At 41.8% G+C, this 18,226-nt stretch overlaps 1 protein-coding gene across 1 annotated transcript in view; it reads right to left on the reverse strand.

Annotated features, from left to right (window-relative positions):
* Positions 1 to 18,226, reverse strand: part of DNAH9 (dynein axonemal heavy chain 9) — a 298,166-nt gene that overhangs the window by 180,213 nt on the left and 99,727 nt on the right. Inside the window, exons 27-28 of the mRNA XM_057536174.1 lie at positions 6,544 to 6,700; positions 30 to 134 (exon numbers count right to left, since the gene is read on the reverse strand). Coding sequence (XP_057392157.1) covers positions 30 to 134; positions 6,544 to 6,700 — 262 coding nt within the window. The remainder of the gene's footprint in view (positions 1 to 29; positions 135 to 6,543; positions 6,701 to 18,226) is intronic.

The raw sequence follows: 18,226 nt of genomic DNA on the forward strand, positions 1-18,226 counted from the left end.
GCGCTCCCATCAAGTTCTGGCCCCCATACCTGCACAGCCACCACTGACAAGACCTCCACGGAGATTCGATTAAACTCATCAAAACAGCCCCAGGCACCGGTCTGAGCAAGGCCCTTGTAGATGTTGCCGCAAGACTGCAACAAAATGTACAAAGATTAAATTACTATCTGCTGGGCTTACTGTTACACATCTAAGTAATTTTCCATCCCCTTTATTATAGAACTTCCAGTTCCCTAAAGACCACTGGTTAGAAACTCATATTAAAATTTCAAGGACAATTAAAATTTTGATGGCTTTGGGTGCCAACATAAGTCATGGGATCAAACAGAACCTTTTCAAGACACTTCGACCAAAATCCCTTTAAAATGTCATCAGGCTTGTATTGATTCTGTAGCTTTCAAAATCCCAGGAAACGAATAAAATATTATATTTCTTGCACCATACAGACAAAAATCCTTCCACTCAGCCTTTGGCATGTGCTGATGAAAAAGTTTATGTCTGTATCTTTGAATTCATGCAAAATACCCAGGTTTCCCAGAGTGGTGGGAAGCTGGAGATGGGGGTGGGAAGGGATAACCTCTTTTGGAAATAAACTACAGGTAAATCTTTTTAAATGAGAGTAAGGGAATAATTTCAGATGGAAGATGGTATATCTGTCCTAAAAATGAAAACCACTCTGGCCATTCAATGTGAACTAGTAAACCATGGAGCCATATAAAGGGAGAGACGACTGGGAGACACTCAAGGCCATTGGCAAGGAAACATCACTGATGTGCTCAGAACATGCAAATAGTCGAAAAGTCCATTCATTTACTCAGTGGGCATTTTTTGACCATCTGCTCCATGCATAGCTCACGTGCTAGACCCAGAGAGGCTCAGTCCCTCTAAGAGCTTCTAGTTAGGTTGTGGAGATAAGGCATACAAATAAAACAGGTAAATTGCTACATGAGCAGTGGTTCCAATGGATAATATAGACCACAAATGTTATGCAGTTCAGAGAGGGGTGGGTCAAAGTGCTCTAGACGGATCAGTTTTGCCAAAGAAGTGAATTTCACATAGTACTACAACAGCACTTTCCAAAGTTTATTTCATGGAATGCCAAAGCTGGGAGATGCTCCTTGAAGACAAGACTCTCTGGTAAATCAAGTTTGGAAAACACTGCTTTCTATAACCCACTTTGGTCAATTTACAATGTATAAGGGCATTTTAAGGGCCCTGAGAAGTCAGGCAAAATTAAATTAGTTCAACTTTGTTACATGGCTAGGATTTTTTTTCCTCATGTGACCCCTGATTTTCTCAGAACGCATTCTGGCAAACATTAGTGTAGTGGAAGGAACACAAGAACAGAACCAGAAGATCTGGAGTACTGATATCTCACAGAAGTACATGGTATCTTCAGAACATACATTGGAATCGTGGCTTAATAAGATAACAGTGTCTGTGCAGGCATAGCAGAAGGATAAGGGCTCTCCAGGAGGAGGAAGGATTATGGACAAAGGATGAGCAAAGTCATGGTATGTACAGAGAAAAATAAAGGTGTCATTTTGGCATGAAAGTTGATTTAATAAAGAGGGTCATGGTTCTGAAAAGGCTTGAATTATTATAAGAGATCTTTGGAGGTTTGGAGCAGAGAAAAACATGATTAAATCGGTATTTTAGGAGACCCAGTCTAACATCACATAAGCTAGGTTAGATGCGGGGCAGACTTTGAAAACAGAGGGAAGAATCCCCACCTTTTACTAAGCTCCTTGAATTAATTGATTTCTCTATTCATGCAACAAATCTACTCTGAGCCTGTGCTATGTGCCAGGGGTTGTCCTAGGTCATGAGGATTCAGCCCTGAACAAGGGAGAATTGACCCGATCCTCAAGGGTTTTGGATCCTAATGGGGAAAACAGACAACGAACACAAAAATAAGAAACCATCAGTAGTGATAAGTCCCAATGGAGTCTTAACATGAGGGTAATATGGCTATTTATTTATTCATTCTGTCTTATTGAGATGTAATGGACACGTAGGTATTTCAGACTGAGAAGTCACAGTCTGTCTGAGGAGGTGACATAAGTTCTAGGCATTGTGTTTGTGTGCTCAAAAAAATTCTGCAGGTGGATATTGCTAGTATTATATTCATGAGTGTGTGTGTGTGTGTATACATATGTATATATACACATATATATAATAAAACATAATATATATTTTATATTTCATTTATATGACATACTTATATTCCCGAACTTCTGCTTAGTATTTGTGACATTTGACAGGTTGCCATATATACATGACACTTGTCAGGTTGCCACACACAAATATATATATATGTAAAATAATAAAACAACCTGTCAACTATCACATACACACACATTACATATATGTATATCACATACACACATTATATATATATTGCCACCTGTCAAACGTTATAAACACTAAGTCAGAGTTTTGAAAATCAAAATCCATGCTTCTCCAGCTAACAGTGGTTTTAAAACTTTTTAAAGTTGTGGATACCTTTCATCAAATGGAAATCCAATACATAAAACAGAAGAAAGTAGAGTTTCCATAGGGGGATAATCGTCACCCCACACTTTACCCCCAAGGGCCTGAGCAGAACCCAGGACTCCATGTGGCCCCGTTTTTTGACAGGACACAACTAAGATGTCACCACAACAGCACAATGGTACCATTAGCTGGGCTGGGCTGTTGCCTTGCTATAAGACGGTGAGTTTCTGGGACAGGATAAGGGCTCTCAGAATAAGGTTGAAGGCCTGGAAGCAAGAGCCTTGTTGAAGGAAGAATAAACATTGCTGACTGACTGGAACGATGGAAGGAAGGACAGGAAACAATGAAGATGTCTTAAAATGTCCACCCTGGCCCACGGGGAAAAATAAGATGATTAGTATTGCTGGGATGAGGAACCTGGCCGGAAGGAAACAGGGAGTCAGCAGGAACTGTCTGAGAAGAGTGTCGACCGAATATGAGAGACGGGCATCCAAACGGAGGCCTCTACTGCCTAGTTAAAGAGACTACCAGAACTTGGGTGAAGCTGGAAAACAGACTCAGGAGTCATCCGTATAAAAGTAAAACTTGAAATGATGAAAAGGGGTCAAAAAATGAGATCAAGGAGGCAAGATCAGATAGAATTGTGGAAGGATGACGTTTCAGAAGCGTAGAGAGCAGGGTTTCTCAAGGAGTGGGTGTTCTACAGTATTGATGTCATGGAGAAGTCAAAGAATTCCAAATACTTTCAGATTCAAAGTCATTTGATGTTTCAGCAATAGCCTCTCCAAACTGAGGTCCAGGGGGAAAGTATTGCTGCTATAACATGAAGAATGTCTTAGCACTAAAACAGCAACCATTTCCAGAGAAAGTGGCTAGTTTTATGGGTTTTCCAACCAGCACTAGTAGAGTAAAGCAAACCCTAACCCTAACCCTAACCCTTTCCCCCAAGCCTCCACAAAGTTCTCGCATCCACCCCATCACCCGACGTCTCCCTACAGAATTCCTGAGGCAGAGGGGATTGTGAGGGTCCTTGACAAAGCCCAAACTCTCCTCTTTCCTCCTCCTCTGTTTCACCACCGACCCACACCCTCCCCACGTTCACTAAGTATCATTTAATTTTTTCAAGCCTCTCAATCTTTCTTTTCCGTTTCTGCTACCCCATCATCCGGCTTCTCTCCCTCTCTGGTTTGAACGAGTGCAATGTTCTTCCTAAAAATGTTCCTCCCCCACCCCTTCCAGTCTCTTCCTGTCTCCCTTCATCTGGCTGCCCAGGGAGTCTTCCTTAAAGACCGTTTGTCTTCATCACGCTCCTGCTTCAGTCCTGCAGCCTGCAGAGTTTCTGTGGCCTGACACCTCACGGTCAGAGCTTCCCAGTGGTCTTGTGCTCCTCCTCTCCTTGCTCAACCCCATCTCCCATCCTCCCCTGTTCCCCGATCCACTCGAATGGACTCCACCGTGGTTCCATGTTTGTTTCTAGCTTGTTCTCTGGAGACACTGAAACAGAATGCGCTGCTGTGAGTGATGCTGGTGAAAGCTCTTCCTGACCTTCACTCCTTTCCTCCCCTCGCCCCAGCCAAACCCTGTGAAGAGAGCTCAGGGTGAAGTCAGCACAGGGAGCGGGGGAAGGACAGCACCTGCACATAGAACTCAGTCCTGTTTCTGAAGCTGATGTTTTAGTGGGTGGGGCTGCGTTAAAATGTCACACGCCCTGTTTGGTGCTCATCCAAACCTTAACGACCTTAAACAACCTCAGCTCTGACCTCCTCCACGATGTCTTTTCTGACCAGCACACTTGGTGGCTCTCCCACAGCTCTGGAGCATTCCAGGGATTAGAGTTCATAGAACACGCATTAGTACTCAGGGTAATGCTGTCTGCTATCTCCCTTAATTATTTCATATACCGTTCCTGTCTCTCCTAATGGACTGGGTTATGCTCACCCTATCTACCTATCTATCTATCTGCCATTCATCTATTATCTCTCTCTCTCATCTCTCTGTCATCTATCTACCTACGTATCTTTATTTTCTTTCTTCCTTCCTCCTTTCCTTCCTTCCTTCCTACCCATCTATCTCTCATATGTCTACCTATCTATCATCTATCATTTATCTATTTATATCTATCTTTCATCTATTATCTCTCTCTCTCTCATCTCTGTTGACCTGCCTATGTTTTCTTTCTTTCTTTCCTTTTTTCCTTCCTTCTTTCTTCCTTTCTTTTTCTTTCTCTCTCTTTCTTTATCATCTATCTATCTACCTACCTATCTATCTCTGATATCCCCCCATGATTCCCAACAGATGCTGAGCAATGGTGATGCTCAATAAATTGATTGCTGGTGTGTACTTTGAGATATAAATAATTCTGAATAGCTGGACAACAAAGGGAAGAGGAGGTTTGCAAACTGCTTACTTATTGGGGCTGTTTGGTTACAAAGCATGTTTGGTGTCCAGGAAGGACTCACCTTACCTTTGCTGCATCTCACTACGGCTATACCTACTATTCTTGCTCTGATCTGTGTCCTCACTAGACGCACATGACTGAAGCTTTGCACAGTTCAAACAAATTAAGGGCAGACCCCTCCTCTCAGCCTACACTCTTAGAGGAATCGGTGGGGTCAGGGTTCAGTAATAAGTTTTTGAAAGGACTGGGTAAAATGACCTTAGTGACCTCTGGCCACGGGGCCAACTCATCTCTTCCTGTTTCCCATGTTAAGCATGACTTGGAAGAAATCTGGCTGGTTTTCTTCAATGAATACCCCAGGTCTTCCACATCTAAATGAGTGTGTCCTCCAGAATGTTGGGTGGGAGAGTATATTTATCTCAGCAGGGCTGCCATTGATCAACTCTAGAAGAATCTAGAAACTTAAAGTAATCCTTAAAGTTTAGCTTGCTCCTTTAGAGGGGAAAAAAATCGTTTCTTCTTCCAGCCTGCTTAAAGAGAAACAGTATCTTTATGTGTTCATCAGTAAAGGCAACCATATTAAAATTTAGTGTGTGACTATGGGAAGACAGCTATTTTGGGTCTGAATTCTCATTCTGTTTGCTTTATATGAGAAAACATGATGCTATAGGATTCTGTAACTCTGCACAGCAGAATTTTATATACAAAAGAAATTATTAAAGTTATAGCAGATCAATCTCATTTACAGAGTTCTATACATGGTAACTGAAAGTATTATCTTACAGTCTCTAAATTTACTTTTAAATTAAATTTATTTTACAGGCAATATATCACATCATTTATATATATAAATATTTGATCTATTTAATGCAAATGTTTTCTTTTTCCACTCTAAATTTATTTACCCGCTATCCTATTTTCAAAAGGGAACTTAAGGCAGTTTACAAAAACACATACAATAAAACAAAATAGAAATGAGACAGTGAGACAATCTGTTATTATGTTTTTAAAAAAAAGAATCTGAATAAGGTCTAGTTGTGAGCAGAATGTTGATGGCTGAGAAGTGACCTAATGGGCCTCTTGTTTCTTTTGCCTTTCTCTATGACACAGAGCCTGGAATACATTAAAAAATGTAAAAATGATGAGTGCCTGGATGAAGAACATTACCCTTGCACTTGTCTTTTGTGTACCTCTTGCTAAGAGTAGAGGTTACTCTAGTATGTCTTCAGAAGCCAAACCTAGAATATTTTGCCCTTGTAGAAATTCTGGGGAAATGCCCACTTTTACAGAAGAGCACATCTATGACTTTTATGTGAAGATTTTTATATCAGCCACTTATGAGCCCTTCTGTGGTTCTGGGTCAAATAATGAATTTAGGCCTTTGGATACATGTTCAGCTTCTTCATTTTACAGATGACGAAAGGAAGACCCCAGAGGTGAAGTCACCTCTCTGTGGTTGCAAAGCTCATCAGTGGAAGTGGATTCCACGGCGCTAAAGTTTACAGGGAGGTCCACAAGCTCCTGAGGGCAGGGGTCCTCAGGCCTCCCGTGAGGGAGCAGGGGCCTCCCTGTCTGGGCCTCTGAGCGAGACCAGGGCGGCGAGGATGAGCTGCTGCCCAGCTCCGAGCCCCCCGCGGCCGGGCCTGTACCTTGTAGCCCATCTGCTCGGAGCAGTTAAACACGTAGACCATGATGCCTAGTGCGCGGCCCAGGTCCTTGGTGGTCTCTGTCTTGCCTGTGCCTGCAGGTCCTGCTGGAGCCCCGCTCATGGTCAGGTGCAGAGACTGGGTGAGGGTGATGTAGCACCTGCCGAACACAGGAGGGTGGAGGTCACTCTCGGTGCCACAGGTGGCCCCACAAATAGCTCTGGCCCTGCTGGGTCCCAGTGAGAGAGAGCTGAGGTTCAAGGCTGTGAGAGGCTTGGCACAGCTTCTGTGAAGGAAAGCCCAGAGCCGCCCCCGCTGTTCCCCTCTGCGCTGCGGGTGGAACTTTCTAAAGGATCATCTGACCATGATGCTCCCTCCCTGAAGGGCACCAGGGCCTCTCGGCCCGGCCCTTCCTGACCTTGCCCCCACTTACTTCTCTAGCTCATTTCTCATTGGTCCCTTCCCCCCAGGCCCAGTATGTTTAAGTCCATTCATGAAGAGTTATTTTCACTTGCCCGGTGCTATGGTCTGAACGTTTGTGTCCCCACTAAATTCATATGTGGAAATCCTAACCCCCAAAGCCTGTGGTGTTAGGAGGCGGGGCCTCTGGGAGGTGACGAAGTCATGAAGGTGGAGGCCTCATGACTGGCTCAGTGCCTTATTAAAGAGGCTCCAGAGCGGTCCCTGCCCCCTCCACCGTGTGAAAACACCGCGAGAAGGCACCCGCTGTGAGCCAGAAGGGCCCTCACAAGAGCACGACTATGCTGGCACCTTGATCTCGCACTTCCCAGCGTCCAGAACTGTTGAGGCCAAGTCCCCCGAAAACTGAGTTCCTCTGCCGAGTTAACGATTAACCTCTTTACCCAAAACGTTATTCCTTTTCTCATCCAACACCTGTTCCCCTCAAGATTGAGGGGTATCAAAGGGGGGATTGAAACTGCATACAAGCCCCTGTGTCCCTGTCCTTTAAGATAACAGCCTTTTGCTTTAGTCTCCCAGGCCTCCCCTGAGTCTCCAAAGGCTGGCTCAAGAGTTAATGATTAGGAAATGCGAAGATGGAGACACAAAGAATAGCTGTTGGACCAGGAAACTGGTACAGTTTAGACTCTAGATGAGCCCCACAGCAGGTCCCGAACACCCAGGCCCCTGAAAGCTATGGATACAGGCCCGACACCCGCCCCCCCCAAGCTGTTCTTACCGGAAGCAGACCCCACCAGGTGAAAACTGCCAACCGCCAGCACTTAGAGCCCAGACTGGTTGAAACCAGATGACTGGTGATACTCGAAACTTCACATTGATGCCGACCAATCCGCGAATAGGACAAGCTAACCAGGCTCCCTGCAGCCCCCTCCCTCACCCTCACGCTGCCTATAAAACCTCTGTCTCCCAACCGGCAACTTGGAGATGGTCTTAGGACACTAGTCCACCATCTTCCCACGCTGCTGGGCTGCTGAATAAAGCAACTTTTCCTTTTCCACCAACACCTGTCTCTCGAATTGGCCTGTCGAGTGGCGAGCAGTTGAACTTGGGTTCCGTACCGGCCTTGTCCGGTTACACTGTGAGAAATAAATTTCTGTTGTTCATAAGTCACCTAGTGATTGGTATTTTGTTACAGCTGACTGAACAGACTAAGATGCCAGACACAGTAGGACTGGGCTTGTCCCTCTCTCCTCCCCCATCCAGCTCCCGACCCTTCCTAGAGTCTACCCGGATCAGGTTCCTCTTCAATCTTTGCTTGGCTGATGGTTACTAACCCCCTAGGGCTCATTTTTGCCATGACTTCACCCACAAGTATTCCCTGACCCCTCAACAATGGGGTGAGTGAGCAGAGTGGCTCAGCTGAGCTCCCACTCCACTGTAACTCCCAACTATATGTGTCATACACTTCTTCCATATATATCTTCATAAGAAGAGGATAAAATGTGCCTTTGGGTAATGAGCCCATGAAAAGATGCTCAAAATCATTGATCATTAGGGAAATGCAAATTAAACCCACAATGAGATACCATGACACACCCACTAGGAGGGCTACAATCAAAAAGACAGACAATAACAAGTGCTGGTGAGGATGTGAGAAAACTGGAAACCTCATACATTGCTGGTGGGAATGTTAAATGGTACAGCTACTTAGGAAGACAGTTTGACATTTTCTTAAAAAGTAAAGGTTACCATATGATTCATCAATTCCCCTTCTAGGAATTACCCAAGGATAATATGAACGTATGTTCACACAAAGACTTATGCAGGAATGTTCAAAGCAGCAATATCCATAACACTAAGAAACTGGAAACAACCCAAATGTCCATCAACTGTGAATGGATAAACAAAATGTGATATATCCATGCAATGGAATACTATTTAGCAATATAATGGAATGAAGTACTGATACGTGTTACAACATGGATGAACCTGAAACACATTATGCTAAGTGAAGGAAGTCAGATACAAAAGCTCCCATATTATTTCATTTATGAAATGTCTGGAAAACACAGAGATAGACAGCAGATCAGTGGCTGCCTAGGAAGGGAGGTGAGGGTGAGGTTGGACTGCAAACAGTGACGGCAGTGTTCTAAAACTAGATGGTGGTAATGGCTGCACAAGTCTAAGAATTTACTAAAAATTATTGATTTGTACATTTGTAATGGGTGAACTTTAAGACATGTAAATTATATCTCAATAAAGCTTTTAAAACCATGCCATTGACCTAACTTTTTAATACTTAGAAAATCAGTACAGAGGCTTTCAACTTGCAGGCTAGATGGGGAGGGAACATCTGAGGGGGCCTCTGAAATGGACTCCCTTTGGTTCTGAATCTGATGCTAGAGCTGACCAGAAACTCTGAGTTAACACCTTTCTTGCCAGATGGTGACTGCATCCTCACTGCAACCAAAATTGTTTTGAAAAGACTTGGAGTTCCTGAACTCTCCTTTAATTAAGTGTGAAATTCCCATAGCTACCTCAGCCTTTGAAGATGAAACCCAGGAAGGTAGTTTCTCCAGGTGGAGAGAAGAGTATGCAGAATTATTATTCTACCTGGAGTTTTCCTGTGTAATGGGGGGGCTGGCTGCATTTAACTCCTGGTGAGCTGGGCTCATGCAGCTGCCTCACTTTTCCCTGTGGACTAAGCTCACATCAGAGTTGTTGATCTGTTAGGTGGGCCACGAAGTGAGGTGAGTCAGGGTTAAGGTGAAAAGCTAGGTCCCATCTCACCTTGTTCGGTCACTGTTACCATTTGGCAATGCTTCTCTCCAACACTGGTAGCTAGATCTTCAGAGTTCCATATGCAGCCTTAACTGTACCTGCTCTCCTGGGCTGAGTTCTGGCTCCAGACTGGCCCCAAGGCCTTCTACCTCTGCCAGCCTCAGGTTCCTTCCAGAACCTGGAGGGCCTGCTGCAGTCCTGTACCCGCCCCCAGGAGGAAAGGCAGCTGCCTGGATGGGTGGAACCCTGGCCCCCAGCCAGCCCTCCTCCCCACTCTCTCTCCCACCCCCTTTCTGTCCCATGGCTGCCTTCTCTGCCAGCCAGAGGGCAATCCAGACCTCTTCTCTCTGCAGCAGCAGGGCTCTCAAGGAATCTGAGAGTCTAGAAGCACAAGGTTTCACAAAAATAGAATTCTCATAGAAAGCTCAAGAATCTCCCAAAAGAAATCCTTAGAACTGGGTGTCAATCTCTTTTTGAGCATCTACTGAGCTTCTGATTATCTCCAGAAGAAGCACATGGGGGGAAATGTCAAAATACATATACATTTGCCCATAATAATAGAACTCTACAGCTGGAAGGAATTTCTGAGATCAACTAATCTAATCCCCTTAAATTACAGATGGATTGACTGATGTTCAGGGAGGGGAAGCGGGCTGGCTGTCTAAGGAGTTCTAATAACCAAGGCAGGGACAGTGGGGCTTTAGCGTGGGCCATGAGGAAAACACAAAGAAAAGAAAGAGTATTCCCCTCTTCTGTGTGGGGGGCCACTGAGCCAGCAGGATGTCCTAGTTCTTTGGGACACACGCTCCTCCTCTAAGATTCTGTCTGTGGTCTTGTTAGATTGTAAGATCCATCTCTTTAAACATCTAAGCTGGCTGCTTCAATCTGCTCCTGTTTCCTAGTGAGGGGGGCAGATCATGCTACTGTGGTTTAAGGCAAGGACTCAGGAGTCAGACACACTGAGTTCAAATCTTGCCTCTACTACAAAGTGTTTGTGAAACTCGGCCAGGTTATTAAACTTTGGTGCCTTAAAAACATGTGTCACTGGGGTCCATCACACAGTATTTTCTTTGTACAAAGGAATTTAGATAAATCTGCTGCTTCAAAAACAACTGCAATTGTGAAAATGGCAAGGAATCCTTTAAGAAGAGCTCTTGCCTTAACCAACTAACCACAACATGAATATGGATCAATTTAGTCTGATTTCTTATTGGGAAGACAGACCTTTAGTGCTGGAAGAGACCTCAGAGGCTTGGCTCTTTAACCATGCCAGGCTGTATCCCATTAAATCCTTCAAATACGATCACATAGCCTTTTCTTCCAGTAAGGCATGGTTTATTATTTTAGAGGCCAGCTCCTTCCACCGTGGGTCAGTTCTAATTGTTTGAAAGACCTTCCTAATACCGAGCTGAAGCTGGTTTTGCTTTCTTAGGCAAATGATGTCTACAGGCTTTGTTCTTATCTGACCCACCAGGCTCTTGTGAGGACAAGATGAGACAAGAGATATGAAAGTGCCTTGGAAAGCAGAAAGCTGATCCACTTTCAAGGTATTATTTCTTAAGATAATAAATATATGAAATGTAGCTTTCCTTTTTTTAGACAAACAACTGGCAGATTAAAGAAAATATCAAAGGTGTTCTATCTTGATTTCAGTTATGTATAGACTGGCTATCCCAGACGTGTGGTCTGGCTAATCTTAGAGTTGGTGAAATCACTTGATTTGTATTCAAATCCCATTGCTACCACACAATAAGGGCTTAAAAAAACACCCATTTATTATCTCACTTCTGTATGTCAGAAGTCCAGGTGGCTCCTCTACTGAGGGTCTCACAGGGCCAAAATCAAGGTACCAGTTGGCTGGACCCTTATCTGGACACTCTGGGGAAGAACCTGCTTCCAAGCTCATTTGAATTCTTGGCCAAATTAAGTTCCACCAGTTGTAGTACTGAGGTCCTAGGCGCATGCTGAGGCTGGGGGATCTCTCAGCTCCTAGAGGCCACTGTACCATCCTTGCACAGGGCTCCCTCCATCTTCAAAATCAGCAATGGCATGAAAAATTCTCCTCATGCTTCAAGCCTCTCTGACCTTCCCTCTGCCCTCAGCCAGGAGAAGGCTCTACTTTTAAGGTCTCATATAACTATATTGGTTCACCTGAATGATTTCCTTTTTGCCGTAAAGCAAAATATAATCATGAGAATGATATCATCCTATTTATAGTTTTCACCCACGCTCAAAGAAGAGGAGATGATACAAGGGAAAATGTCGCTGGGGATCATTCCTAGAATTCCACCTACCACATGGTTCAATAATCATAACTGAGGAATGAACGTGGATGCAACAATATCTACCTGGAGGGAGGCCTCTAGTGGCATCACCAGGATACAGACTCCTGATGTTCAATATATTCATAGATAACTTGAATTAAGAAATAATTGATTAGATAGAAGGTAGACCAAAATTCTAAATAATTTTAGCAATTGAAAATGATGTGGTAGACCCAACAAAGTGAAATTTAAGAAGAACAAATGCAAATTAGTCTTCCAAGCACTTGCATGTACATGGAATGGGGGCAATATGGTTAGATGGCAGGTCGCAGGAAGAAGACCCAGGGATTGTGATAGGTTCCCAACTCAACATAAGAAACAGCACTAATAGAAGAATGTCCTTAGCATCAATCTAAAACAAATCTGTCCATCTTATAATATTTTAATATTTAAAATTTAATATTTAAAATTTGAAAATTGTTTGTCCTCAGCATAAATAGCTCCAATTCTAAGATCTATTCCTTATGCCATGTGGTTATGAGGTCCTTCATCACCTAGTGCTCATCTTCGTTTGCCTACGCTAGTTGCTAAATATCTTTCTCAAACCGTGACAGGAAGAGCTGAGAGCAATGACTGACATATGATCTACCAAAAATAACACACACTTAGTAACTAAACTTGAATAGTTTAATTATGCTTCATATTATGTGTATGGTTCAAATATAACTAGAAATTCTAGAAGTGACTTAGAAAAAGGAGAATCAAGAGCATAATTCTTAGAATTTTTAACATGGGGCAGTAGATGGGAAGAACAGGAGACAAATTTACAAAAACCAATTTTCTCCTACATGTAAATGAAAAGAAAGTTAAAGATATAATGAAATTAAGCAAAGGTTCCTTACAACACCAAAAGCACAGTCCATAAAAGAAAAATCTGACAAACTGGACCTCATCAACATTAAAAACTTTTGCACTTCAAAAGATGCCATGAAGAAAATGAAAAGATAAACAACAGGCTGGGATAAAATATTTGTAACATATATGCAATATGTCCGGAATGTACAAAGAAGTCTTAGAACTCAAAAAGGAGTACAAACAGATCAATCAAAAAATAGATAAAAGATATGAACAGAAATGATGCCAAAGAAGATATATAAATGGCCAACAAGCACATGAAAATATGCTCAATAACATTATTACAGAAACGCAAATTAAAACTCAAATGAGATGCTACTTCACATCCACTAGAATGGCTACAATAAATAAGAATAAGACAGATAATAATAAATGTCAAGGATGTGGAGAAATGGGAAGCCTCATACATTGCTGGTGGGGATATAAGACAATCCAGCCACTTTGGAAAATAATTTGGCAGTTTATCAAAAAGTTAAACATAAAACTGCTGTACTACCCAGCAATTCCTCTCCTAGGTATACACCCAAAAGAAATGAAAATGTACATCCACGCAAAGACTTGCAAGCAAATGTTCACAGCAGCATTGTTTATAATAGCCCCAAACTGAAAATTACCTAAGATGACTAGATAGACAAAATGTGTCATATCTGTAAAATGGAATATTATTCAGAAATAATAAGTAACAAACTACTGACACATGTTCTATCATGGATGAACCCCAAAACATTATGCAAAATGAAACAAGTCAGACACAAGAGACCACATGTTGTATTGTTCCATTTATAAGAAATGTCCGGAATAGGCAAGTTTATAGAGACAGAAAGTAGATTAGTGGTTGACCAGGGCTGGGGCTGGGAGTGAGGATCAACTACAAATGGGCATGAGGGATCTTACTGAGGGGCATAAAAATGTCGCAAAATTGATTTATGGTGATGGTTACACTACTTGATAAAGTTACTAACAATCATTGAATTGTACACTTGGAATGGATGAAATTTTTGACATAAAATAAAGCTCAATAAAGTTGTTTTAAAATATATATACACAGGGACTTCCCTGGCAGTCCAGTGGTTAAGACTCCGTGCTTCCACTGCAGGGGGCACAGGTTCAATCACTGGTCAGGGAACTAAGATCCCGCACGCTGTGGGGCACGGCCAAAAAGCCCCCCACAAAAAACAAAACAAAACAAAAATATATATATATAAAATGAAGAAACAATCTTATATAGGAACAAAAAAATTAAAAACTACATAGAGATAACAATAAGAAACACTCAAAACCTATATGAAGATACTTATAAACTTTTCTGAGAAACACGATTGAAGGTATGAACAAAGAAAAACGAATCACATATTATAAAGATGGCCTGGCCATTCTTTCAAAATTAATTTGAAGGTTTTAAGGCTCACCAATCAAAACCCTAATAATTTATATTTTAGAACTTAACAAAATGATGAAAGCTCATTTGAAAGAAGAAACAGAAGAACTTAAAAAAAAAAAGGAAAGGAAAATGAAAATGGATGATACAGACCTTCACTATAAAAATATTACCACTCACAATAAAGCTACAATCCTTAAAGAGCATTGCATATAGATGGATTAATATACTGATGAAACAGAATAAGAATAGATACTTTGAAGCAGTTTGATAGACTCAAAACTGAATATGGTTGAGCAAACATCACAAACCAGTGAGGGAAAGGACCCATAACTCATGTGCTGGGCCTATTGACTACTTAGAAACAACAACAACAACAAATTTAATTATATACACCCTAACATAGTTTCTATGGGTTTTCCTTTCCCAGGACTCCACACTTTGGGAAGCCATCTCTCCTCTACAGAGTATTCCCATGGGGCTGTCAATCAAAGTATTTCCCACCTTCCCAGAAGCCACTTGCCAATGCAGGGGACACAGGTTTGAGCCCTGGTCTGGGAAGATCCAACATGCCATGGAGCAACTAAGCCCGTGTGCCACAACTACTGAGCCTGCGCTCTAGAGCCCATGAGCCACAACTACTGAGCCTGTGAGCCACAACTACTGAAGTTCGCGTACCTAGAGCCCGTGCTCCGCAACAAGAGAAGCCACTGCAATGAGAAGCCCATGAACAAGGAAGAGTAGCCCCCGCTCGCCGCAACTAGAGAAAGCCCTCACACAGCAACGAAGACCCAACGCAGCCAAAAATAAATAAGTAAAATTAATTTATTAAAAAAAAAAAAAAAATCTGTCCCACAAGGGCTGGGCACAAGGCTCGGCCTGAGCAAAATACCCCATCTCACTGTTCGCAGTGACTGGCTCAGAGACGGGCACATGATCCAAACAGGACCAATCAGGGTCCCTTTAAGGAATCTGACATATGGTGCTGGGAAAGAGAGGGTCTCTCTTCCTCCTGGATCAGGTGTGGGCCATCTTTCCAGCCAAAGAAAAATAATGCAAGAAAGAAATCAGCTCTCAGAAGACAGCAAAGCCCTGATAGCTGCCTGTTCAGGCCCGAAAGCTGGTTTCACTGCAGCAAGCTGGACTCCTTCCCCAGAAGTCTGAGTTAACAAGTCCTCTTTCTGTTTAAGTTAGTTTGAGTTAGTTCAAGTTAAGTTAGGCTTCTATCACTTGTAACCAAAAATGTGCGGTTTTTTTTTTGTTTTTTTTTTTACAAAAATGTTTTGATGAAAACATTCGCTTTACTCAGTAGTCAAAAAGTTTACCAAAGAATTAAAAAAGGTTAAAGGAAAAAGTAAAATAACATAAACTATAATAAAATACAGGTGAATATTAAACTGATCTTAAAATGGGCAGGAACTTGCTAAGTGTAAAAGTAATAAAATGGGCAATGATAATAACAACAAATTCACAGGAGAAGGAAATCTAACAGCCAATAAACACATAAAATGCTCAAGCCTGTGAGTAATTAAGAACATCAAGATCCAAATGAGATACCATTTTGACTTATAAAGTTAATAATATTTTAAACAATAATACTTAATGCTGGTAAGGATATTGTGAGATGACCACCTCATAAACTGCTAGTGACAGTGGGAACAATACCTTTTTTAAGAATAACTTGAGGGCTTCCCTGGTGGCGCACTGGTTAAGAATCTGCCTGCCAATGCAGGTGACAAGGGTTCGAGCCCTGGTCCGGGAAGATCCCACATGCCGCGGAGCAACTAAGCCCATGTGCCACAACTACTGAGCCTGCGCTCTAGAGCCCGCGAGCCACAACTACCAAGCCCGCGTGCCACAACTACTGAGCCCACACGCCTAGAGCCCGTGCTCCGCAACAAGAGAAGCCATGCAATGAGAAACCCGCACAGCGCAACGAAGAGTAGCCCCCACTCGCCGCAAACAGAGAAAGCCCGCATGCAGCAACGAAGACCCAACGCAGCCAAAAATAAAAAAATAAAATTAAAAAAAAAAAAGAATAACTTGAAAGTATGTATCATCTAATTGTCCTGCTTCTTGGAATCCCTCCTGGGGAAATAATGAGAAATATAGTAAAAATTTATATATATGTGAGTTCACAGCAGCTTTATTTTTAGCAGTAAGAGCTTAGATACAACTTAAATGGCCCATAATGTGGTTATGTTACATAAACTATGGGATACTTGTAAATAGAAGATAATCCAGCTATAAGAGGCGTTTAGAAGAACATTTAGAGAGTATACACATGATATATTGTTACATGAAAAAGTCTATGATATTTTATATACAGCATATGGCTGCAATTTCATTTTTTCAAAATCTACATGAGAAGGAAACAGACTGAATATTAACAACGGTTATTCCTGGTAACTTATTTTCTTTGTTTACAGATTACTAAGTTTTTCAATTAAAATATCAGATAAAAACTTAAAAAGAATTGCTGGATCATATGGTAGTCCTATTTTTAATTCTCTGAGGAACCTCCATACTGTTTTCCATAGTGGCTGCACCAATTTACATTCCCACCAACAGTGAACTAGGGTTCCCTTTTCTCCACATCCTCACCAACATTTATTATTTGTTGTCTTTTTATGATAGTTATTCCAACAGGTGTGAAGTGATATCTCATTGTGGTTTTGATTTGCATTTCCCTAATGATTAGTGATGTTGAGAATCTTTTCATGTGCCTGTTGGCCATGTGTATGTCTTCTTTGGAAAAATGTCTGTTCAGGTCTCCTGCACATTTTAAAATCAGATTGTTTTTTGATGGAGTTGTATGAGCTCTTTTATATATTTTGGATATTAACCCCTTCTCAGACATATCATTTGCAAATATCTTCTCCCATTTAGCAGGTTGTCTTTTTGTTTTGTTGATGGTTTCCTTCACCGTGCAAAAGCTTTTAAAAGAATGAAATTTTGCCATTTGCAACAATATGGATGGTCTTGGAGGGTATTACGCTTAGTGAAGTCAAACTGAGAAAGACAAATACTGTATGTTTTCACTTATATGTGGAATCCAGAAAATAAAATGAATGAATACAACAAAACAGACTCACAGATACAGAGAACAAACCAGTGGTTACCGCTGGGGAGAGGACTGGAGAGAGGGATAAGATAGGGGAAGGGGATTTAAAAAGTATGAACTCTTAGGCATAAAATAAATAAGATACAAGGATGTAATGTACAGCACAGGAAATACAACCAATATTTTATAATAACTTTAAATGGAGTATAATCTATAAAAACATTGAATCACTATCCTGTATACCCGAAATTAATATAGCACTGTAGGTCAACTATATTTCAATTAAAAAAACTTAAAAAGAAAGTGTATGACTTTGCAAGTTGTGTCCTACCCAGCAAATCACCCTCAAAGACTCTTGCATCAATTATATCTCACCCACTTGCAGTAGTGCCTGAGAAATTAAGAGGTACTCAAAATTGATAAGCTGTTGATTAAAACAGTACTTCAGTACGGGGCTGAAAGGGGTGTTTGTATGCAAACATGAGGGAAGGGGGGTAAAGGGGGAGGAGACCATCCACAGGTTAAGAAACAACTTAGGAGAATGGCTTTTGTTCAGCCTGAAAAAGTATCTCCATTTAGTCCTTCAACTTAGCAGTGTGCCAAAGTCCTGTGACAATGGCTGAGCCATTGTACCTACTTATACATTCAGGTCCCATCCAGGCAGTGGGAAATTCCAAAGAAAAAGGCATAATCAGTCGGACGTACTGTAATGCGGCTGTTCTTTTAATGAATGTGCAGAGGTTGTATGGATAAATTGTCCATTTGATTAATTCCTCTGGCAGAAGAGAATTAAACGTACTAAGCTACACACCAGCAAAAGCCGAATGCTCTTTAAAATGTGATTTTCTGTGTTGAGGTCAATTT

Source organism: Balaenoptera acutorostrata, chromosome 20 (assembly GCF_949987535.1).
Source record: "Balaenoptera acutorostrata chromosome 20, mBalAcu1.1, whole genome shotgun sequence".
Lineage (NCBI taxonomy): Eukaryota > Metazoa > Chordata > Mammalia > Artiodactyla > Balaenopteridae > Balaenoptera > Balaenoptera acutorostrata.